The sequence below is a fragment of the Oreochromis niloticus genome, linkage group LG8 (genome assembly GCF_001858045.2).
Source record: "Oreochromis niloticus isolate F11D_XX linkage group LG8, O_niloticus_UMD_NMBU, whole genome shotgun sequence".
Taxonomy (NCBI): domain Eukaryota; kingdom Metazoa; phylum Chordata; class Actinopteri; order Cichliformes; family Cichlidae; genus Oreochromis; species Oreochromis niloticus.
In genome coordinates, this window is record NC_031973.2 from 6,419,722 (window position 1) to 6,445,127 (window position 25,406).

Here is a 25,406-nt window from a genome sequence, read left to right on the forward strand (position 1 = left end):
ATCAAAGGAGTCGCCCCCTAGCTGGCAGTTAAGAAAAATGCAGATTTAAGGCACTTCTGTGGCCTCATCGTTCAGGCCTAGAAGCTATGATCCAAGTACTGTTGTTTTTTTTGGGGGGGGGGGTTTAGGCCCCTGTTTACCAATGTTTTCATATTTCATATTTCATATTTTATATCTAAATTATTAGCACTGTCTGGTTTGGATGCAACAGTTTCTTGATCCCAGATGATTTTCTCCCGCGGGAGACAACAAAGTCACTTTAAAATAATCGTGTTACTTTTGAGAAAATAAACCACTCAAAGCCGTTAATACCTCAGCCATTTATTTCTTAAACATAAGAAAGAAGGGACTTCTCAAAGGTAAGAAAAATAACATTGCAATTTAAAATCAAGTGCACTTCAACGATGTCTCGCTCTATAATAAGGGAGCTGTCCCTTCCTACTGTGTGAAGTGAGATACACAAAAAACTCAAAAACATATCGTAAAGAATCGATCGTTTCCGTAAGGCTTTGGGTGCCGAGTGCCGTGTCGTTACTGTTGTGATGCTTATGCTGAGATGACAGTGGTGGTGACAAATATATATATGTACAGAAAGGTGACAGATTACAGGAAAAAAATAAGAACATAAAGTGGCTTTTAAAGGTGTGGCACGACTATGAGCTGCAAGAGTGGCTTCAATGCTCCTTGGCACTGGCATTTGGATGATGATGAGCCACAGTTTCCTCACATAATTTCCAAACCACTCTTTGTGCCCCGTTTATGGGGCTACTGTCATCCTGGAAGAGACAAATGTCATTAAGGGGACAAACCATGCCTGCAAAATGCCTCCAACAGCACAACAAAGCCACTGGATCCCCTCACTTTTCCTTTAATTTGCCACCGATCAGTATATATGTGCATATACCCATTAACAGCCAATACAACATCATCGCAACAACATCCTTTGCAACATCTGTACATATCTGTACAACAGAAATATGTGACGAGACTGTGTAATGGACTCCATTAGGAGTCGGGCAGTGGGCTCATTTGTGCTAAAACTCTTGCTTTAAGCTGTTTATCAGGATGGGAGTGCAAAGTGGAAGAAAAATGATGACAGCTCTGGATGTCAGCGCCTTACCTGCGCCAGATGGTATTTGCAAGTCATTTCCGGTGTTTGTTTGAACGCCCTGAAGGGTAAGAGAAGGGAAGGAGTTTACTACATCATGAAGCCAGATGAGTTTCCATGATGTAAGATATCGGCTGTCAGTCACAGAGGTCTTAAACATGGCAGCTTCTTGCCTTACAGATGGCCGAGACACGCCACACGGGACAGCGAGTTTGAGTGAAAATCGCAGGAAATTATTTGTAAGTCAATTTAAGGTACTTTTCTGAAATAATAAACACAACTACCTGGCTCCAGTCGAGTAATTTAACAACCCTCCATCCTCCTCTCTGGTTTTAAAACGGGCGCTATGAATGAGCTGCAATTACAGTCTGGCCCTAGTCTAACTACCATTAAACATGTGAGTGACTCATCCAAAAACAACACAGATAATGAACTCACTGGTTACACTGGAGAAGTGGGTCACACATTTCCTACCATAGAAAAAAACCCCTCTGAAATAAAAACAAACAAACAAACAGCCTTCTTTAATGAAACTAAGATTAAACTTTAATCTAGATTAAAAAACTAAATGTTACTTTAAGGAGAAAATAAGTCAAAACTTTTTTTTAATAACTCCCAATATCAAACAATGTCCTATCTTTACACTGTAACAGCCCAGTTACAGTAAAATGCAGCAATTCACAACGGTCTTAATGCCTTTTGTTACATACTCAGAATATAGAACCATATATATCAATATCAATGGCATTTCAACATTTTCGATAATACATAACACATACTCTATTACCCACAAAATGATGCTGGTACTGTTTAAACAAACGGGTGCTTCAGATTGGCAATTCAGGGTTTCACATAAGGGGCAAAAAAATAAATAAAAAGAGACATAGACAAACAACATGAGACTGGATTATACATACTTACGATGTGTTAAAGTGGACCTATTATGCTCATTTCCAGATCCATATTGGCTTCTCTTCACTGGCTCCCTTCTCCTTAAAATCATTCAGTATCATGGTTAGCATTCACAATCAGATCCTACGGTATCTTATATCTGAATTATTATCTGAGTATTATCTGATTTAGACTTCTGCAGTGAGTCTTTTTAGAGGCTATGACATGAACTACTCCAGCAGCCGACATTGCTGGCAGCATTTATGGTTGTGTGTTAATTACCTTGTGGTTGTGTCCCAGTGTTTTAAATGCGGTGCCTGCCACGATAGAAACAAATAAAATGTCCGGCATTTTTCTCTCCTGGCGTCACGACTCTTTGTTGTGGTCAGTATTTTTTCTCTTCAAAGGCAAACATATTTATCCCTCAAGTTTTTCCACTTCTCTGTACATTCCCTCATGTCCATTCCAACAGGTTTGGCAGTAGCCCTTCAGGAATTTGCTGATATTTGCCCTTATATTGATACTATGATTATTATTCCTTATATTGAGGCAATGGTTATTATTCTCTTACTGACAAATTTTAAAATACAGATGCACCTGTGGCATCAGTTTCAAAATCCTTGGACTTCCTTTTTGAGTTATCGGATTTAGAAGATTTTCAGAAAACTTGACCTCTGACCTTGACCTTGGGGTTGAGATCACTGAGATCCAAACTTGTCTGACACTTTTAACAGATACATCTATGGTATCAATTTGAAACTCCTAGGTTGCCTCTTTCTCACTTATTACATTCACAACCTTGGGTGTCCACACCGCCCGCCCACATGCCCGACCGGCAGCGTGATGACAATATCCCACCGGCGTTTTACGGCTGAGTGGTAACAGTACTGGACAGGCCAATCATGGTAGTTGTGGGCCATGTTTATGGGACTTGTAGCCTCATTTCTAGGGTTAGGATGTAGGTTGTGTGATAGGGTTTCAGAATTATTTGCAGATAAGATGAAGCATAAATCCCCAGTTATTTGTGGTTCCTAAAGTTTCTAAAAGTTGAATGGGAGCCATTCAGCTAAGGAACCTGTACATTGGGTTCAGGAGACAAAGGACCTCTCTTTAAAGTTTCCTTGAGGAGAATGATAATTGGCATTGAATAAGGTGACCCTTAACGACGCCCTGTGTGTCTCCATGCCACAACTGCATGACTTTAATTTTGATTTTGTCTGGAGTTTGTGTTTTGTTCTGTTTTCTCTCTTCCCCCCCACGAGCCAGTTTCTTCCTATTAAAAGTAAGTTCTTTCTCCCCACCATTGCTGATGCTCAATGTTGAGGCTCTCTCACTAATATTGCAGCCAATATTCATCTTAATATATAAAGTACCTCAAGAGAACTGTTGCTGTGAACTGTAGCTATATAAATACAGTCTAAAGCTTTGCATAATTCTCATTCAAAACAATCCATATTTATTTCATACTGAGCCTTGATGCAGCCCCTCCATTTGTCTTCTGTTTGCACTGAGCCATTTTAGCTCCCTAACTGTAAGTTGTAAAATGAGCATGCATCATTGTTATAGTAATAAAAAAATGGAAAAATACATATGCATAATAGGTCCACTTTAAATAATTAAAATTGGTGTGCAAACCAGTAGATTTGTTGAACAAGCAGGTGGCAGTGTTTTTTTCTTTTACAGAACAGTGTTTTAGCCAGCAGTGTTGCCATGATAAAAACTCTCTGTTCACATCATTGCATCCAAAAAGTCATTTCAGTTGCATCAGAAAACATCTACCGTGGCTAGTTTGGCCTACCACAGAGTGCTTTAAAAACCCTCCATGAGTTACTCGATAAGCCGGTCGGTGTAGGCAGTTGATGCTTTAAAGTACATACCCTCATCCTGGAATGAGCTGAGGACATTTATACCAATTCCCAAATTTAAAGAGATACCAAACTGTGTCTTGTTGTTGCTTTTTGTGTATTCAGAAGGAGGGCAGTATTATAGAGCAGATCCAAACAGTTGCATGAGTGAAACCCCAGGCCATCTGAATGATGACAAAGCCAATCATCTATAATATAAATCGTTTTTGTCGCGTATGTCGCTTGGAACTGACAATTTAAACACATAATATAGCCGTTTATCTGTACTACCTTTTCATTGATAATAATGGTGGTGTGGGGTTCATGATGAGGTGATGGGAATGAGTGGTATGACGCATTTACTAAATTATACTTAAAGGTCGGGAATTTGAACTACTGCACCCGATTTATCTTGCCACAAGAGGAAGCAGCGTTTGCAAGATGTGAAGTCAAATGCTTTCCTTAAAACATTTTCACATGTATAAAAATGGCCAAATGAGAGGGCTCAGAGTCAACTGGAACAACCTGCGCATGAACCGCAATCACGAGCGCACTCGTGTTCTCGCTCTGCGGGGTTTGTCCTCGGTTTTAACTCCCTGTGAGAACATTACCTTCTCTGACTTTTCCTCCTGGCCAATAATGAGTCAGAGGCCACAGCAGCACTGGACATTTCAGTGTATGTTTTGGAATCAGCACAAACACATGGCCTTTAAAATGTCTCTGCTGGCTGTATATTTGTAGGCTCATGTACTCTTTACTTGCACTACACGGACCAGGAAGGTGCTTTTTCCTCATTATTAATCAATCTGAGAATTGTTCTCCTGATTGATCAATAGGTGATTTGGTGAATAAAACCTCTGAAAAAAAGTGAAAACTGAACTTTGTAATTTCCCAGAGCCAAATTATCATTAACAGTCCAACAGCAGAAGATATTTTACTTTAAGACATAAAAATGTGCTGGAGCAGTCAAATAGCTTCTTGAAAAATTCATTTTCAAACAAGTAAGTGATTAATTTGGGTAGACTTCCATTGCTTGCTTTGAAATATGAACATTTAATGTGAGACTTTAATCTCAATCTGCTGCTTAATGTACCTACAATTATAAAGAAAAATATAAATGTAAAAGCTGACTTATTTAATGGCACACTTTGCTTGACTGCTTTGTGCTCGCTTTACGTAAGAGGAGACAGCAACAAGACTACAGATCTGCAAGGTCTGAATGGCTGAAAAACTAGGACCATAAAATATCCAAGTCCAGGCACTCAAGGTGGATCTTTAGCTTTATATCAAATGCCTTTTGTCACTTTTCAAAACCTCCCTTTAGTGTCTGGACATGGATCTTTTATGCAATATTTTTGGTCATATTTTTTCCATTTCCTTTTTTTGTTTCATTCCATAAGCACGAGTGGTTTGAGTGACACCAGACGTGCTCCTGTTATTTCCTTTCACCTCTAAAAATATTCCTCTCACTAATACTCTCATCCAAACAAACCCATATATTGATCCTAAAGCATCATAAGCGAGAGATGGAAATAATGCCAAATGAAATGGGTGACGGGATGAGTCCATCCTTGGATGTGATGGTCACTTGCGTCTAATGATGCCACCTGCATCTTGCTGTATTTAATGAATCCATTTGCACTGATATGAAGACGTTACGCTGTACAAAACGCTACTTAGATACAATGATTACATGCCCCAGTATCCTGGCTACACCAGGAAAAAAAAACCCTGCCATCATAAGCACGTTTTGCACAATTGCGATATGAACTACCACAATTACACAGAACAATTTACATGCACATCATATCCATATATTAATGTGCATGTAATTAACAGAAAGAATGAAAGCGCTACATACAATTAGAACATGTTATATAAAGACGATACTGACGTTACCTACACGTTATAGACACATTGCTCATACATTCATATATGTCAACACTTAAATATGTATATACAGTATACATGTATATATTTAAATGTATACAGATATATCAAAGGAGGAATAAATAGTGCCATTAATGAGGTGAGAACCTAGTTTTCATCTTCCTCTCTTGCGTGACAACAATCCTGCCAACATGACATTTAGTTCACGAGTCTATGCGTGTCTGATCTCGCTCGTGCAACTTCTAAAACAGACTCGAGGACTCATGTGGTACAAGAATTCACTCCATCGCCATCCTTCCTGGCACTAGGTCTAGTTTACAGTATTATGCCCAGTATTAAATACAGTGTCTTTCAAAATGTACTGCTGAACTAAAGTTGCCTATATGTAACAGCTACTGCCTTGTTAGTCATATAAATGTGATTACATTCTATATATCGGATGGGGTATTGACATATATTGCAATGCTTTAGTGCACACAAAACAAAAACAAAAACAACAAATTGTGATCTAATTTGACCCTGTGTGTGTATTAGTTAGCGTATGACACACACATTTAGGGGTGAGATAAGTGACATGTTGTGTGGGGACCTCTGTGTGGATGAAACAGTGGTTTTGGGATTCTGAGTGAATGGCTGTGTCAGGGAATTGGCAGTGGGCAACTCTCTGGTGGCGTGATGGCTGGATCTTTCTGTTGAAAGCGGGTGGCATCCCATCTGGGTGGTGCATTTGACAGTTAAAACAACAGGCCCCTAGTTTGAAGGTGGCAGAGTAAACATCTTAAACACCTCTGGGTTTGAGAAAGCGGGTTATGAATAAACTGCTCAAAGTGCAACAGTAACTATTTTGCCATCTTTAACTGAAGAACCTACATTCACATGCAACAGCCTTGTGTTACCTTTATATTATCCAGAAAAATCTTATCAAAAAAATAGAAGCTCCTGATACAGGTGCAGAAATGAGGTCATGCTTTGATGTGTAATGCAGAGAAACACCACCGGAGGGCAGTCTCTACAGGGGAAATTATCATTTCAGCTCAGTAAGCTGTTAAAGGAGGCAAGTGCAAGTATAACTAGTAAATTGTTTGGGAGTATTTTACGTTTAGCCTTGTTGATAAAGATAAGCAAGTTACGATTTTCCTCTAAGAACAAGAAGTCGTGCTGCTGGGTTTCAGAAAAAATCATAATCCTAGTTAGTTATTTTCTCCATATTGAGATCATGATGATGACTTAACATGTAACAATACATGAAAATTATGCAACCTGCATTAAATCACTTCTTAAAACACATTTTTATACTTTGGCTTTTGTGTGATTCCATAACTGGATGTCTATTCCCTTCTGGTCATTGTTTTGCTTATCGCCTGTTTCTACTCTTTCACTAATGCATGTTCAGTTTAAAATGTTAAAATTTAGATTATTTTTGTTTCTTTGTATGTGACTTTAATGTGTATTGTGTCAAAGCACTTTGTAAACTATTTTTTAAAGGAAAGCAATAAGCTGAAAGACAAAGCAAGAGTTACTGACAAACAACATACTGATTATGGTATTTTAAGAACATTTAGCAACAGTGTATTAGGGCCACTGCGAGTGTGTAAGGGTCTTGGTAAGGATGTTTACAATCTGAGAAAAAGTCCAAAATCTTCAAGATTACAATCATATTCATAAATTCAGGAAAAAAGGACAATTTATTCTTTTACAAAAACATACAAATTCATGAGAAACAAAGGCAGATACAAGTTTTTTTCTTGTAAATTTGTGACATTAGCCTCAATTTTATTTTTTGTTAACCTTTAGTGACCCTAACATGCCGTTGCAGTGTCGCAAATTTGAAGACTATCAAACCTAAACTTATTTTTAATACAAATGTTATTAAAAGAAAGAAAAGAAAAGCCGTCCTCTGGCTACAAACATACTTTAAAACCACTCACATGGGCCCATTACTGGGAATGAAAATAAGCTCATTTCAAACTGAAGGCAAAGCATTTCCTGTTTTTAATCAGATATTTGATCCAGCGTTCTCCTCAGATTTCTGCATCTACTCTACTGAGCTACTATCCAACTGCAGTGAACACTCATCATATCAGAGGCTAAATATGGCTGCTACGCGAACGCCTCACGCAGCTCATTCTTTTTAATTAGCTCGACCTTTTCCTGTTCTCGGCAGCGGCGGACTGTCGACAACCGTTTGCGCTCCAGATAAATTTCATGCTACCGCTGTCAAACTAGAGGCCTGAGAGTCTGTTAACTGAAATGCTACATTGTGTATTAGGGTGCATTAGAGTGTGAGTCATCTGTGTTTGTGCATTAAATCTATCTTCCAACGGGAAGAATTGAGGATTTTTAGGATTGAGACTGGGCGTCATTTTTTTTTTTTTTAAGATTTAATGGAATGTGGGATTTTCCTTCATCCATTCTGTGTTGCATCATTTGTGGCCATCAACTTTCAATATTTAGGAGTTTATTTGGAATTATTTAGAGTACTCCTGCTGGCGGAGACATCACTGACATTCCCGGCAGTGGTAAACTATGGAATGATTGTGCTATAATCTTCTATTTCCTACAAGTTTGTAAGTAAAATTTTAAAATCAGGGCAAAGATATCAAATTTCTAAGTTGTGGGAATTGAAGGAATGCTTTAAGTAGCTCAGAAATGAGAGGAATTCAGAGCTTTAGGGTATGAGCAGCAAAATCTGTGTGGAGTTATAAAAAGGGGGATGGGTTTTTTCTGAGATCACACTCTTTGTAGAACAGCAGTGAGAGACATGGACTAAAGATTCAAACAGAACAGCATGTACATGTGCAAGTGTGTGTGAACACGGGGAATAATTCCACAGATAAATGCATGTATGCTTCAGAATACCCCTGATGTGTTAGATGAGTGCTGGTTTGGTCAGGGTGGGGTCAGTCTACCAGAGCAGCTGCAGCCAGTCAAAGGCATGACCGGAGGAGACGGGGCAGCACCTCTCCAGCTTTCACTTGGCCTTTAATTTGCCCAGGTCCCCGTTCAGCTTGCCCTCCTTTGCCAGCTTCTCGTTGAGTTGGCACAGTTGGCGAAGGAAGCCGTCGTTAGGACCGATCTCTCTCTTGTGCCGCACAGTGGCCACCGCCAGCCGTGCATCCATTCTGTGGCGCAGCATGAGGTAAGCAACAACCATGGTGGGGGAGCGGCTGTAGCCTTCTCTGCAGTGTACATACACCTTCCCTGGAGGACACAGAGAACAATAAGATGAAAGCTGTTTATGGTGTGAGGCTGGTTTCAGACACACAGACACCACAGAGAAATAGTTTTCATAGAAGAGTTTTCTCAGGCCTCATTGTGGCTCCTCTTCTATCTGTTATCCACTACACAGGAAGAAGCATGAACTAGTACATCCTGTAACTAACTGTCACTCTGTAAGAGCGTCACAAATATCTGTTCCCAGTATAACACTGGAAGAAGCATATAAATGAAACTTATCGGATGAACAATGACCAGCTGTTGGAACAAGAAGTCTTGGTCCAGATATCTGCTGTTACAGAAGACGCTAAAGGCTGCTTGACTGCCACAAAAACTATGATCACAATTATGACAATTATTCATGAAGTCACGGAATTACTGAACTGTGTATATTGTCTTGATTGGGATTTCTTTGAACTTCCCTTTAGATAGCCAAAAGAGTTTTCAGTCAAAAAGATCTATCTTTGTTTGAGCTAAACTAAACAGCAAGTGAGTTTGAGATTTAAGAGAAAGCACTCCAGTGTAAAGAAAAATGTGCGCTTGATTTATTAATTAAGCCAAATATATGAGAGTGGATATTCCTTATATGGTCACCCTAGGCACAGGCTGTTAAATGAAGCCCCTCCCATTAACTGTTTAAACATATTGTTTGTGAAGAACAGCCCCCCCCCCCAAAAAAAGCTGGCTTTTCAGAAAAGAGCCAAAATAGTTGTTCAGGCAGAGAATGAAGTAAACGTCCACTACAAGATAAGTAAGGATTAAAATAAACCATGAATCATGCAAAGCTACTCTAGTCGAGTCCAAGAATACACATTTGGAGTTTGAAATTAACACAAAAAGTCCCCTTTAAAGCAAATCATTAATCAAATCAAATATATTGTCTGTTTCTTTTTATTTCTCACACGTGGGGCATTAAATTAAGATAACTGAACACTCAACACAGAAATAAAACATGATTTTTCAGGTTCGTATGAAGTATACAGTGTCCTTAAAGCACAAACAGGAGTTCTCCCTCATGGTAGCTTTGAGACTTTGACTGCAGGACAAAAAGTAGGAGGTGGAAGAAAATGAGGAAATGAAGCAGAAACAAATAAATAGAAAATAAAAGATTGTTAGAGTAGTTGGAAAACATATGCTGTGGCCAAGGTTGTCCAGCAAAGCAGCTTCTCTTCTAGAAGCTGCATATATAAGACATGACCTCTGCCGCAGACTCAGCAAAGTCAATCATCTTCCACTAGCTGAGGTGAACCCGCATCCCGACCACAGCAAAGAATCAATGTCGTCTTTGTGTGTGCAAAATACATGTGTGTTTACTGTTCTGTATTTTTATGTTCATGCCAGTTTGTGTGTTTGTGTTCCTTTTTAAGGTGTACCTTTGTCTAACTTACACTTCCATTACAGACTGGCTAAAACGCCACAAGGGATTTAACTTGGCAACCTTCACAGAGCTGCTGATGTGCTCGGCTCAGGTCAGATCTGCAGATTCTGCACTTTATTTGAAACCCAACACCTCTCTCTGTCTCTACTATAGTTTTATCCCCAACATCTCTCTCTCTCCCTCTTCTCTCCTTTTTCTTTTACTAGCTCCTCTCTTATACTCGACTGGGAACACTTCCATGCCAATGACGTGACCTCTTCAATACCAAATCACCCTGTCTGCCACAGATCAATTCTAATTCCACTGTATCCTCTTGTTAGACACACACGCTCTTTGGCTCTCAACTCACTCACTCCATCACTGTCCAGCTCCAATATCCCTCAGTCTTTACTGTGTCTTGTATTTTATTATTTTATTAGGCTTAATAGTCTTATCTGTATATGTTGGAAAAACATTAAATGCTATCCACCGTTGGGCACTCGTTTCCTCAACAGGAGTTGTCAGTGGGTGCAGTCAGCATCGTTCTCTCAATGCTGCAGTCCTCCTGTGGACCAAGCTAGCAGCATTAGCATCCAGTCAGAACTGCAGCACTGGCACAGCTATGTACACTTTGACAACTCCTGACTGACCCTTTCTCCCGTTCTTTGTCTATTTGTATACCATTCGTCCGTTAGATTGACAGTTGGCACTGGATCTACAGAAACAACATATGATTTAATTACAAAATATTTAAACAGTTTTCTAATCATGCTCCCTTCACGACAACATTAAAAAAAATAAATATTTCCATTTATGCTCCCCGTGGGGGACTGTGCATGTCCCCCATTTCCCATACAGTAATCCACCCATGCCTCCACCAAGGACATTATGAGAGTGATTACGTTTATGTTTGTAGTTAGAATATGGAAAAATGTGCCTACCAATTTCTCAGGGCCCAAATAAGAAATGATTAATTCCTGGAGTTTATCTGTAATCATATTAGGAGCCAGGAATTTAGACGTGGAAAAAAATTTCCACATTTTGCATATCTTCAAAACTCTAAAATGAGAAAAACTCATCCCGATGCTCTTAGGAAAATATAAACTAATTCAGATTGAGCTAACCTTCTGGATCCAGGCACTTGATTCACGTATGGTGTGGAAGTATGGGCATGTATCATCATTTTGTTCAGACCTTAAAGGTTCAGTGTACTGTTTGATGGAGCTGCAGGTGACAGAACGATTAGGCAGAATTTTTAAAAGTTCTTCCAGCAGGATGCCTACTTTTTATTGGCAACACACTCCAAATTTGCTGAACTATGGCCGTGGTGTTCAAAAAAGCTCCTGAACTATGTCCTGCCACTTGCTCGGTGCAGCAGCACATTTTCATTGCATTGCATGAGCCAATGAAAAAAAAGCATCAGGCTCTTAAGGCTCCTCTCAGTGATCTGCAAGAATCTACCACACCCAAATTAAAAACGAACAATCAAAGCAAGGAGGCATCTCCGATACAGTCTCAATGGCTGTATCGGAGCAGCACCCTTCACCCCCTGCATGCCCTCAATTTGTTGAGCTAAATAACTATAAATAATAAATTATTAATTAATTTAAAAAATATAAATTTTGTCTGAAATATACATTCCAGCATAAATTATTATCTATCATCCTTTAATTCTAGATCATGAATCCAACCATTTCTCCGTATCACCACAGTTGATGCAGTTAAATTACTTTTTATCATTGCAGATTTAATGTGTTGATTTTCTGTTGATTGGAGGAAAATACACAGATCTGCACACTGTAACCTTGTGTCTTCATTATGAAAAACTCACAGGAGCAATGCATCAGTGCAGTTCCTCATTAAAATCTTGGACCTTGGACCTTTTCCAAGCTTACAGCTGAGGGTCACAAAATGTCGCACTTAATGTGGCACAATGCACAAATGTCAAACTGCAGCAAAACCACCAAGCAGAGATGAGACATGCTCTCCTCATATTTGTGCTGCTAAATCTCTTATGTGCTCTTCTCCACAAGAGCTCTTCATTCTTGATTTACCACAGCACTGTTGTGACAAAAAACATCCGGGGAATTAAGATGCTCAGTTTCAGATTTGAAACAGCTGCTACTATTCAACATTCAAAGTTTGCACACCTGAAATGGTGTATAGTATGCCTGACCTAGAAGTTGTATGAAAGTGAAGACTCAGTTCCCTGGTGATTTCTGTATCTTCCCCTTTCTTAAAACTTTTTACTGCAGTACTTGTTCTGTTCTTTTACGCAGTCCCAAAGTATTACAGCAGCCGTTTAACATCTTACAGGTGTGCATTGTGACGATGCTGATGTGCAGGGATGTGATCGGGTAATGGAATATGGAGCAGGACTCATGAGTGTGTCAGATTTAGCGAGAGGTGTTCAGGGCCACTGTGATATCTCCTGTTGTTGCTTTAAGATCCACAACAATGAGGAGTACTAAGACTGGAACTAAGACTGGATCTTGTTAGACAAACAACAAGAGGAACTTGTTTTCATGTCTCAACTTGTAGGAGCAAATTACTTTTAAGTGTGAGCTATTGAAGTGAGAAAGGCATAGTGCTCCCATTTGTTAAATAAATATAAATATCCAGCATAAGGGATAAATTTCTTTGAGGTGCTGGATATATTTAGGTGCTAGTTTTACCCCAGTTTTGGGGTACTAACACATACTAATACTTACGTAATGTAATATAGTCAATCAATCTATTCTCTACCTGTGCATATATAAGCATACAGACTTCCAAGCAGCATATATAGTCAATAGAGGGAAAACAATGGGCTTTTTCAAACATTGAGTGGGTGTTATTTCTAGTTAAGGCTCCTGAACCACTTTTTAGGACCTCGCTAAATTAAAATAGTCTGAAGAATGTAGAAACTATGTATTATTTTTGTGCTTTCAACAAAGAAGCCGACTACAAATTTGCCAAACAGCTATTTAACAGAATTTGGTGCTTTTCTTTGTCACAAAAGACCGTAACAGGAATTTCTTTGGTCTCTGGACAGCTTGTAGTCCACAGTTTAATGCACATAAGCGCAAGTAAGAAAAACATCCCACTGTCTGTCCTTCTTTTTGTCTTTCCCATATGCAAAATGTTAGGATGTCCTAGCACTCTGTAAACTTGTTGCTAAGTAGCAGATCACTTGCACACAAAAGCTTGGTGGCCATTACTTTAATATTCAACTAAAAACTAATACATGTATTTCAAGAGTTAGCATTTAGCTCCTTAGTCCAATAGATAAAACATATACGACAAAATAACCCCACCTTTGCCATTATTGTGCGCTAGGGCCTTGTCGATAAAATCAGCCCCTTCCTCAAAGAAGGCACTGAGGTCGAACTGCTCTGTGTCATTGGCCTGGATGCCATGATAGGTGATGCCCGTGCCAGCGTAGAAATCCGCACTGGTGTTCACATGCATGAAGGAGGTGCCCTCTGCTACATTTAAGACGTGCGTCACACCAAGTTTCTGCAGACGCATTGTATTCTGAGCGACAAACCTGCAAAGGCGAGAAGAGGTTAATGATCAGAGATGAAAAAATGATCAAATATGCTTGACAGTCTAAAATTTAATTTCAATTTTAGAGGCACTGGACTAAACTCACAGAGCCTCTGAAATTGAAATAAAATGATGAATGTACAGACACAGAACAAGACATCTGAGACAAACAACAGTACTAACAACACCTGACAGATACAGCAAAGCAGTGTGTCAGCACAATTTTTTTTAAAGTGGTATTTTGACACACAGGTCGCAATAACACCACATGCAGCACACAGTGCTGGCGGTTTCGCTGCATCTGTTGATGAACAGCCAAATACTGAGCATCTGCTGGGAGACAAAAGCAGCTCCCTCGTACTGATTTTTCAAAGAACAGTCACATTAAAGCGCCTTTTGTCTCAGCTTATTTCCAAAGTAGACTTCTCATTACTCGAGGTCTAATTACAAATATCAATCAGACCTACAATCGTTAAGCAACTTTTCCAGTTTAAAGTGCTTCAAAGGTTACCGATGGTAGAAGTGAGAAAAGAAAAATAAATATGCAGTGATAAGTAATGTAAAATAAAATTCAAAAAATGAATTTAATAATGCAATACAATTCACTAACATGCCATCATTCATGTTAACATTAGCACATGCTCATTAAACACTAAAGTAACACAGTTTCCCTTACCCTATATATTCATCTAGTTAACATAAACTGTGTGGCCAGACTTGCACTACATTTTGAAGGTTTGGAATAATTGTTTTTGGAAAAAACGCATTTATTTCAGGATTTCCTACAGAATCACAACAGGGACTCCTGTTACCGGCTGCAGTCCACACTACAGAATGAGACTCTCAGGTAATCACCACAACAGTGACCAGGTCAGTGTAATGTAAACCAGGAAGGGCTGGGCTAGCTACTGAGCAGTTTAAAACAAAGTGAAGTCAAGTTGATGGATAAAAAAAACAAACTGCTAAACATCCTTGGGTGTCTGTTAAAATACTGCCTACATCCAGTGGGGGGCATGAAGCACTCTAATACAATTAATATATCTGAAATGTTAATAAAATGTTAATTGAATGAATATTGGAATCATTTACATCATTTATTTTATTTATTTTTCCTGAAAATCTAAGTAGAGGTTTATTTTCAGTAAGCATTACTCCTATGTCTATGGCACATAAGCACAGCTTGTGCTGTTGTACTGTGCTGAAAATAAGAAAAATAAAATTAGGCTATTTGAGTGTCTAAAGCATCAGCCATTGTGAGTTTGATTATAGTCCCCCCCCCCAAAAAGTCTTTTTTCTCAGTAATGGTTAGTTTTCATACAGCAGTGTGTACTACCCTCTTCACGAACCAGTCCAATCCAGCTCTAATGGGCACCATTTGAAACTGCATGCTGAGGACCTATAAAGGTGTCCATTTTTCAGTCTGCAGACTCTGATGTATTTGTTGTTTTTAATTTTTTTGTAGGACAACAGACAAAAAAGAACAATCTCTCTATTCTCAGACAGCTCTGCTCCAGTATTTTCACCTCCATCATCATTCACCCTACTTCCAGGAAACAATGAATCTGTTTCTGCTTACCTCCTGCTCTAATACACATCCCCTTTTAGAACTGCGTTATTGCACATTAGACCCATACAAAGCAAACAGTCCCACACAGCTAACAAACCATAACAAAGCAGTACAAGCTTCTGGCTGCTCCAGCCTGCCTGGCCCAATGCCTGCATCCACATCCAACCTGGCCAAAGGCACTGCCCATTGATTCTGAACAAAATACCTCCTTGTGTATTTAGGTTATAAGTTGTATTCCAATGTTATGGTACATTTAGTGCCACTAATTGCACATAATTTTTTAAATTTTTTTAAAACAAAAGAAATTGCATATAATCGAAAACACAAAGAAATAGAGGAAAGAAATAGAAATGGAAAAGAAAATTGGAAGTATATAAAAGCTGTTATACATATTATGGCAAAGTTATGACGCAAGCAAAATATATTTCATTAAAGATTACTATATTTATAAGATAACTGCTATTTCTATCTGCAGTCATTTGTATTTGGTGATTTAGTGATGAGTGGTTGGAGGTGGGTTCTCAAAGTAGATGAAGCAGCCTGTCTGCTAGCATCGTAGCTACAGGGCAGAGATTCAGAAATCCAGGCTACACATTCATAATATCTTCATTTCATTCACAAAAAGTCTGTGTATATTTAGACTAAGCTAGTGCTTATAAATGATTCAATATGCATGTACACTATGAGCACTTAAATGTAAAAAAAAGTGAAGCGAGTAAAGCGTAGGCATGCGTATCTCTTTGTGTGTAAAGGGTAGTAGTGTGTAAAGGCCTATACTGTACTTCTACACAACACAATGCAGAGGCACAGTAGGTTCAACTGGGTTCACAGCCGATGGCTTCCTTCCTATTTGCTGGGCCTGTCCCGGCCTCCTTACCCTGGGATCTGCAGTCCCAACACATCCATTATTAAAGACCAGCTTCACAAAGAGCCAGAGCGTTTCTCAAAGCAAACAACCACACCTTAAGTCCCTGAGCTGCACACCGTGGTTTAAGAGTGCTGACTACAACTGAACTGAAAACATTGCAAGCTGGCAAAGTAGACTCATAATCCATTTATGGATGCAAACATTGACTAGTTCAATAAACACAAGTGCTGCTCTAGTCAACGTCTTGTTTATTGAATTAGTGACTTTAAACTTTCACTGAGTGTCTGCTGTACACATTCTTTAAGTAAAAGAACTGAATAAATCAGCAGAAAGACTCAACAAATGCAGATGTGTGGTCAAAACACCAACATAGGAAAGAACTGTCACTCCAGTTGAGTTCAAGGACTAAGAAAACTTGTATTAACGGGCAATTGGCAGGTAACTATGGACAAAATAATTTCTTGTGATTGTGAAGTGGGCGAAATCTGAGAATTGAATGCAACTACCAATGAGAGTGAAGAATACTGTTGACTGACAAATGAACAGGTAATAAATAAGTTAGAGGGTTACGTAGGAAACCAGAGCCTGAAATGTCCGCAAGCGACTAGCTGTGAGCTTTAAAGTGATGCACAATGAGCGAATGTATGTATGTACAAAAAAATATTAACTTACAATTTAATGGTCTGTTGAAAATGTTAAATCCTTACAGAGTGCCAAAATGGGATGTTTTTTGGGAGCTGTATAATTATCCCTGATTTTTCTATTAAATGAAAATAAAGAAGGGAAAGCAATGCTGTACATTTTCCCATCAAATGTCAGCATGAGTGACTACTGTATATCTTAAATGAACAGTTATTATGTAAATGAAACTGTGTCTTGACCTAAAAAATTAAAATCTGACAGGCAACTGTATATCAAAACCTAAAAATGGTTAATGGGTCCAATTCCTGAGGGTACCTATGATAAGAAAGTTTAATGAATATTTTCAAGGACAGATCTCTTTCTAATTTAAGTCGAGCGAGATGCACCACATGCTAGTCTTGTGTTAATAGATGCACTGGTTTTCATCCAATTGATTTTTACCGGCCAGCTACATAATTTGATTTATAACGAGGTACAACTAATGAGATGAGCAGGGAGGATTACTGGGTCCCAGAGGTGGAAACCGTGGACAAGGCACAGCCTTTAATCAACAATCAATACCACCTCTCCCTGCCTGAGATATGTGTAATATCACATTATGTTACACTGTGCTTTCAAGCTTTTCTAAGCTCTAAGATATGCTTTAAAATAAAACAGCTCAGTAATTACCCCCCACCGAAAACTCAAACCTAGTTTGTTCATCAGACATCAAAATCTCTTCGACAAAAGAAATCATAAAGCTGAGAGCACTTTAGAGTCGCTCTTTCATGCTGACAGTTTTCTCTGATCAGCTTCAGCAGAGCGCAGGTCTGCCAGCACTTTGTTTGGAGACTTGGCCGAACAGATTGGCACATCCAGATTGATTGTGTTGTAGCACTGAGCTACAGTAATGTGCTTGTATTCTGTCCGGCTCGCCCTCCTCCACCACTCTACTGGCAGTGATTGGAGCCACAAGTTTCTCTGAGGCATCCCTGAATCTGTTCTCTCTACCACAAATCCATAAAGGTGGCATTAAGAGCTGCTCTGTAAAAGCTGGTATACATTACTACACAGCAAAATATATGCAAAAGAAACTAAATTTGTGTCTTTAATAGCAACAAAATTACACTTTAAACACATAAAGAGGTTTTTTGCAAATTAGCCCAGTTTTCCAAGCAAACTACACGAAACTGTGGCAATCTGGTAATGACCAAAGGACCATTATTGTGACCAGTTTCACCTAGAGACTGCCAGCAACCACTCACCAACCAGTTGAGGAATATACGTTTAAGAGTAACTTTGCTAATAATGATGGAGCTAATAGAAGCGGTCAACAGAAAAAAAAAATAATAGCGCTGTTTTAACAGCACCCTCTTTTATCTGTGAGCAAATGCACCCTCCTCAGAGTGCGCTTGTTGATGGAAGCTGGGGATAGCCTAGCATACTCAGGCGGATGGTGGACACGTACATGCCCATGCAAGTTAGTCGTGTTTAGAGTACTTTGCTCGCAGTATACGTCTGCACAAGCGGCACTCCACTTTGGTTAGATCCTTAGGTTTACTTCTTTCATCTGGTCTAAAGCCAAAGAAATCCCAAATTGGCGACTTCATAATTTTTTTTAGTGCGATCAGCGTTAACCCGCCGTCATCACGACTAACGCAATTAACAATTAACCCATCTGGGGTTAGGGTTAGCGTTAGTCAGAATCTCTGAAATGTCTCTGTCAACGCATTTTGGGCATTTTGTCCAAAGTTTGTTAGTTAGCGCTCCAGATGGGTTGAGCGTGTTAAAATTTTTTAATCGCGTTAATCGTGATGGCCGCATTAATGCTGCATTAACGCGTTAACACTGACCCTAATTTTTGGGGAAATTAGTTAGTCCATGTTTGGACTTCTTCTGTGTTGTAAACGCGCAAATCAGTCGGTCCATGATTACATGGCTCCGCCCATCAAGTCTGCGCATGCAAAAATATATTGCCCAGTGTCCATTACTGGACTGACAATTGCCGGTTGGAAAATTTTTTACATATCGCCCAACCCTAATTCACGCCTACAGCCAATTTCAAATTACAGAGGTACTTGGAGAAAATCCACACATGCAGAAGGAGAGCATGCAAGCCTTACACAGAAAGGTTCCAGCTTTCTGTTCAGGTGGATTCAAACCCAGGACCTCCTTGTTGATGGTGCTAACCAATTCATTCATCCATCCATCCATCCATCCATTCATCCATTCATCCTGCTTATCCTTGTCAGGGTCACGGGGGGCTGGAACCTATCCCAGCTGTCTTAGGGCGAGAGGCAGGGTACACCCTGGACAGGTCACCACTATGTTGCACGGCTAACACATAGCGAGATAACCATTCGCACTCACATTCACACCTATGGGCAATTTAGAGTTACCAATTCACCCAATCTCACTAACTACATGTCTTTGGACTGTGGGAGGAAGCCAGAGTACCCGGAGAGAACCCAAGCAAACATGGGGAGAACATGCAAACTCCACAGGGAAAGACTCTGGCCTGATGGTGTAACTGAACTCAGCAACTTCTTGCTAGGTAACAGTGCTTTATTGGTAAATAAATTAAAATTTTGCCACAAGAGATGTATAGTATTAATAACTGCCTCACAGCATGCAAACAACCAAATCAGGTAAGAAAATATTGGGGAATCACAGATTTGTGCATAAAATATTCATAAACATGGCTGTGCATATGCAAATGGAAAGAATCAGTTCAGGATATTATCTGATATTATTCTTTCTCACATGCAGCACACAGTAGGAGACAGTCCACTTCATCACTACTGGAAATACTCTGGTTTAGGCAAGGGAGCTCTTAGGATAGAGCATGTAAGATATAAAATAGATGATTTCTACTCATTCATTTTAAATTCACCAGACTATAACTTACATTTGTAGTAAAGAGCTGGCAGATTAAAATGCATTAATGTAAATTCTACAGCCTCACATGCAGCTGTGTCGAATAAGGTCTGGAAAAGTTCAGAGCTGCGATGCGTGTATTGTAGAAGAGCTATTAAAGGCAAAGAAAAAGCCCAAAATAGCAATACCAGTAGTGAGACGAGGACCGAAGAGGGTCGTGTGTTTATCTCTAGGTTCAGTGGGAAGATTTTACAGTACATCTCATACACAATCTGAACTGGCTTTACTGGAACACTGGGTAGTAAATTCCTAAACAGTCAGCATGTTCATTACAAAGCCAATAGCACCAAGTCAACAAACAACCATGGATTTATGGTTCAGCTGCTGACCTGTTTAATAAACAAATATACATTATACTGCATATACACTGCATGTGTGGCACGATCTGATATCGTAGTCTTGGGTCTGTGTGTGTGTGCAGCATCTCTTACAGGAAGAAATACATTTTAAAAAAAACATACTGCTGCTATTAAGTTAATTCTATTACCTTTGTTCCATGATTTGATTATGCACAAAGAAAGTATTGGTCTGGTTTGTGCCTGTGTTCAGTCTTGGACGTTTTCCAATAGATGTTTACAATCAACTATTTAATACGTGGATTTGTATTTGCAAATAATTTTGTGTTGTGTTTTGTGACAAAGGCACATATATACACGTCACATTTCTTTACATAGATGAGAAATTACCTGATTAATTAGTTATGTGCAGGAAAAATATTAAATATGAACTCATTTTCCGGGAGGAATGTGACACATGACCTACTTTTAGCATCTTAGCTACGGTCATTTGCAGTTTTTTGTTCCTTAGAAAATGATATTGATGCACATCTTAAATTTATTCCTACCGATGACCCAACTCTCATTGTAGTCACTAAAACAGCTATATTACTGTGATAATATAATCTTAAGATATCTAAACACAGGTATTGACGATCAGCATCTGTTCTGTAAATAGACGGTTTATAATTGTATCCATACTTGTTAACATTATAAGTAAACAAAGGAATTAATGCAATATAATTTTATTAAGATAGTGCCAACCTAAAGAGATATGCAGGAGTTTCCAAAAGATCACACAATGACATATGAGCAAACACTTGGTTATGGTGGGGAGCAAGAAATGCTTTTTAATAGTGTGGAGTTTAGACAAATATTTTACTGCTACTATTCATAACCATCATCATTACCATTACATTAATTATCATTTCAGAGGTAAAATGTGTTTGACACTGCTGAATTAACTTACATATGACATGAATTGACTAGACTCCTGTTTTTTCCTGAAGAGCATCTTCACAATTTAGACTAAGAATTTCACATCTCTTTTTTTCCACAATTTGCTCTGCGAGAAAATGTTTTTCTTCTTTTTTTCTTTTCATATAATGAATGAAAGATGGGGGGTGGGGAAAGAGTGGTGACGGTTGCTGTGTTCCTGCAGCCCAGCGGGACTGAATGGGGAGCGGCTTGATGAAGACATGGCAGTGATACTAATGACAGAGAGGGGTTCATTGAGTAAAAACACCTCTTTAGTTTCGTCCTTCGTGTTCTGATTTCTGTGGTTTCCCCTGCTTTAAAGGCAAAGAGGATCACACGTAGATTTGTAATAACAATAATAATAATAACAATACCAATAATAATAATATATTGACAGATAGTCGTGATATTGCAGTGTTATGTTATCCACCTGTCTGGCTACTGACTTCTCCCTGAAATCAGGCTAATATTTTGGGGTTATCTGTTGTCAACAACCGCCTGTCGCTTCCTCCATGATGATGACAGCGGAGGACCACCGCTCGTGCGCGCGTGCCACCCGACATGCGACACCGTTGTCATGGTCGCGTCTGGTCGTTGTATGTGTAGGGAGTGTCTCTGAAATACACGCTGCCCTACCTGTCAGTGTCACAACGGCATCACGTGTTAGATTCAATGGTGAATGACTCACGCGTTACCGATGTATATCCTGGGAAAGACCTCGTTGAAGTGCTGTGTCGGTAGGCTGTAAAAGCCATTGCCGTCGGACAGGAGCTCGTTGAGTTGCTGGACGGTCACCTCGCAGGCTGGAACCGGGACTTCAGCCGGTGGTGGCGGCTGCGGCTGTTGATGCTGTTTCGTAGGACTCAGGTGTTTCTTCATGGCTCTTCTTCTGCTCGCAGAGTAATGTTAGAATTCAGCCAGCGCCCGACTCGTCAGACTCGTTTTGTTGTTCAACAGCATTTTATACGTCCGCATGTGAGTCGTGCTCGCGCTGTCTTCTTGTCTCCAAGGTGTCTGAGTCTGAAGAGGCGCGAGCTCTACAGCTTCACACTTCGTCGGCGACAAGTGCGAAGCAGTTTTTAGAAGGACTTCCGGTCACACTTTTAAAGTAAAAGATACATGTCTTTGAATAAAAAACCTAAAAACTGATTTGTTCTTTATTTTTGCAGTGCATTTTTTTTTTTTTTTACTTTTCAGCATCAAATACCAGATTTAGAAAGTTATCATTTAATTTTCTTATGTTATTTTTTCAATTGCATATATTTTAGATTATAACCCTACATTGAATATCTTTTTTTTCGTCATTTTTTCTTATTTATAGATTTATTTCAGTTTGATCGTTGTTTGTGTTTTTTTGCTTTTTTCGTTTTTCAGTTTTACATTTTCTTTTGTGGTCTTTTAGTTTTTATTGTTCTTTTTCAGGCGACTTAATATTTCGTAGAAATGTAGTTGGGGGGGGGTATTTTTTCAGTTTCAGGTCTCATTTCATTGTATTAAATGTTATTTTTATTGTTTTTACTTTATTTTTTCTTTATTTAAAATGTAATTTTTCTTGTGTGGGGAGATCAACAGATAGTTGCAGCCCATTATGGCCTTTACCTTTCAGAAAAGAGGAAACCTGATTACTGAGACAGAACTATGTAGAAAGAAGATTCTATTTTTCTGAAAGAATCTGCAGTAGGGTTTCAGTTTCATTTTATTTTTTGTGCAACAGTATTAAATCCTGAAACGTACTTCTGCAAAGAATATATGAGGATCTCTTAATAACCCTTGTTGTACTCCAAAGGAAGAGGTTGCAGTTGTTAGGGACAGTGATTCAAGCCGTATCTCCACTGTCTCGGCAGTAACAACTGACTGTCCTGCATAGAGCAATGACCTCAAACACATCCTTCAAGTGAAAAGAAAAATTAAATGTGAGTTCTTATTAAATAAGTACTGAACTCTAATGCACATGTAGCACAAAAATCTAAGTTTTTAAAAGTTTAGTTTAAATTGTGATCTCACACACTGCAAATTTGTTGATGTCATTTATTTAAAAGTTTAATTACAGTTAAAGACAGGCCAGTACTTTTATTTTTTCATCAATACAGGTTCAAGTTCCGGTACTATCTTGTCTGTTTGATGCTCACTTGACGCTGGTCCATTTCGCCACCGCTATCTCCAGCAGACACACCCCGCCAGCGGTCAGACGGGAGCTGGACATGAGAATGATGGTAGTTGTACACGCAGACGATGCTGCCTTCAAGTACGGCTTGTGAGATGCTAAAACTAGATCAGTTTAGAACCTTTTTGAACAAGTTTCAAAGCACTACAAGTACCGCTTGTCCATACTTAACATGAGTTTATGATTGATTTCTGGACACAGTCTAAATGTGAATATAATTTAGGGTCCTAATATTTTTCTATTAACGTCCTAAAACAGGTAGTCAGTATCCACATAGAAGAGGCAGAGGGTATAGTGGGGCTCATTTCATGGATCTTCTTGGGTAGGGTTGGGATTAGAAAAAGATTCTGAATTGGGTTAAACACAATGGTTGTGACTTTTTAGAGGTCCACTTTCCCGATGACTGTGTAATTATTTTTAGTTATTATTTTTGTTTTTAATGACCATTTCATGTGTTGCCATGAAACCAGGCTCTACTATACAACAGACCCTTACCATAACTCTAACACAAACCTAGTTTGCTAACTTTAACCCCAAAAGCAAGAATTAACCCTCAAACACACTATTGAAATGAACATGAAAGAAAGAAACCATGTCAAAAAGTCAAAATCTTACTAATTATGAACACTCAAGTGGTCCAAACTCTCACAAAACTGGAAAAGTGTGGAAATAGTCAGTATTTCTTATGCTCTACTTATTTATTTATTTTTTGTTTGTGAATATAATTTTGCTTGTTCTCGCTACTGAACTGATTTCTGTCTTCCTCAAAACACTTCCTGTATAGTGCTGCCCACCCCAATGATACCATAATCAAATGTGGTCAGGATACTACAGTGTTTGGACCTGAAATTGTCAGCTTAGAGTTCAGAAAACAGTCCACTGAACACACTCAAAACTAAAGAAATCACCTTCAACTTCAGGAAGAAGCAGACAGGACACTTGAACAGGCATGCCAGCTCAGTGTTGGAGGCTGTGGTGCCTGACAGAGTGCTGAGAAAGAGGAGCCTTATGTTCCTGTGGGCTGCGCAGTGGCAATCCGGCAACTCATCTTAGATTGCTATGATGTCATCCATAAAATTTCCAAACAAGACTTCTGTCTACTCTTGAAATGTGAAGAATTAATCCTTGCGTTCTGTTTAATGTTTGATAAGTGCAGACCTGGCTCCCTTCTACATCAGCATTAACTCTGCAGAGATGGTAAACATTAGTACTTTTTACCTTTAAAAAGCATTTCTTCAGTGCATTTGAAGGCGTGGCTGCTCTGTGTTGTTATATGTGGGATAATAACAATACGGACTAATTCTAACAGGATGATTCAGCTCCATTGCCACAAGAACAGACGCAAGAAGTCTTTCATAACTGCAATAATTGTGTAGAATGAAACACCTGTTTAGCAGAGAAATATCTACTATATATTCTCTGTTTAATTTATTTTTATGTTTAATTAAACTCATTCATGTACTTCTAATCTGATGGAGATTTTTTTTTTTCTGTTATTTTGTGTTTGATTTTATTGTATTTTAAGGGTTTTTTTGGCACAGGTTGTGTTCATCATTATAATATGATCAGAAAAGTTAGTCTTGGTGTAATAACATCTTCAGCTATTTCCAACCATCCTCCAAATGAATATGTCTGACACATCTTAACAGAAGTATTAGCTCAGTACACCCCTAGATGTCAGCATAAGCTCGTAACAGCCTGTTTGTGCAGCCCTGGGGGGCTATCTGTGACTATATTTAGCTCCTGCTAATGTATGTGTCCCTTCTAATTGAAGCAAAACCTAAAACAGCTCAACTGTATGCGATTTTAGGATCTGAATTTTAAGTTAATAAAAAAAAAAACATAAGCCAATCTATTTGGTTTGATAGACCAAGATATCATTTTTATTGCACTGTACTGAAGCAAAGTGTTGACTCAAATGGTCACACAGAACCACAAGATGGAGCTACTTTGCTATTAATGCAGCACTCTTAAATACAAGAACCTGGGATTTTCAGAGGCGCAGAAAGGGGGCTGTTTATCCAAACAATAATTATACACAGTGCACACCAGTGAAAAGTAAATTATCCATGGAAAATGATCTGTTGTGTTTCAGTAGGTTCACAGCAGAGTTGGAGGGCTTAAATCCACAGCCTTGGCAGTCAGAGCTGTTCTTCTTCGTA

General features: G+C 39.0%; 1 protein-coding gene and 1 long non-coding RNA gene across 4 annotated transcripts; one reads left to right on the top strand and one right to left on the bottom strand.

The window, feature by feature from the left end:
• Nucleotides 1-301: 301 nt before the first annotated feature.
• Nucleotides 302-22,122, bottom strand: dusp3a (dual specificity phosphatase 3a). Its single transcript, XM_013273440.3, has 3 exons — nt 21,769-22,122; nt 13,603-13,835; nt 302-8,934 (listed from the first exon to the last, which is right to left on the bottom strand). The coding sequence occupies exons 1-3, from the start codon at nt 21,957-21,959 to the stop codon at nt 8,705-8,707; spliced, it is 654 nt and encodes a 217-aa protein (XP_013128894.1). The 5' UTR covers nt 21,960-22,122; the 3' UTR covers nt 302-8,704.
• On the top strand, nt 22,055-24,703 carry LOC102075820 (uncharacterized). Of its 3 annotated transcripts, XR_002063105.2 has the most exons (4): nt 22,110-22,188; nt 22,867-22,993; nt 23,171-23,293; nt 24,029-24,703. It is a non-coding gene; the product is annotated as an uncharacterized LOC102075820 (long non-coding RNA). The 3 variants fall into 3 exon arrangements; XR_003221364.1 differs by having other exon boundaries at nt 22,055-22,188; nt 22,925-22,993; nt 23,171-24,703; XR_003221363.1 differs by having other exon boundaries at nt 23,171-24,703.
• Nucleotides 24,704-25,406: the final 703 nt, after the last annotated feature.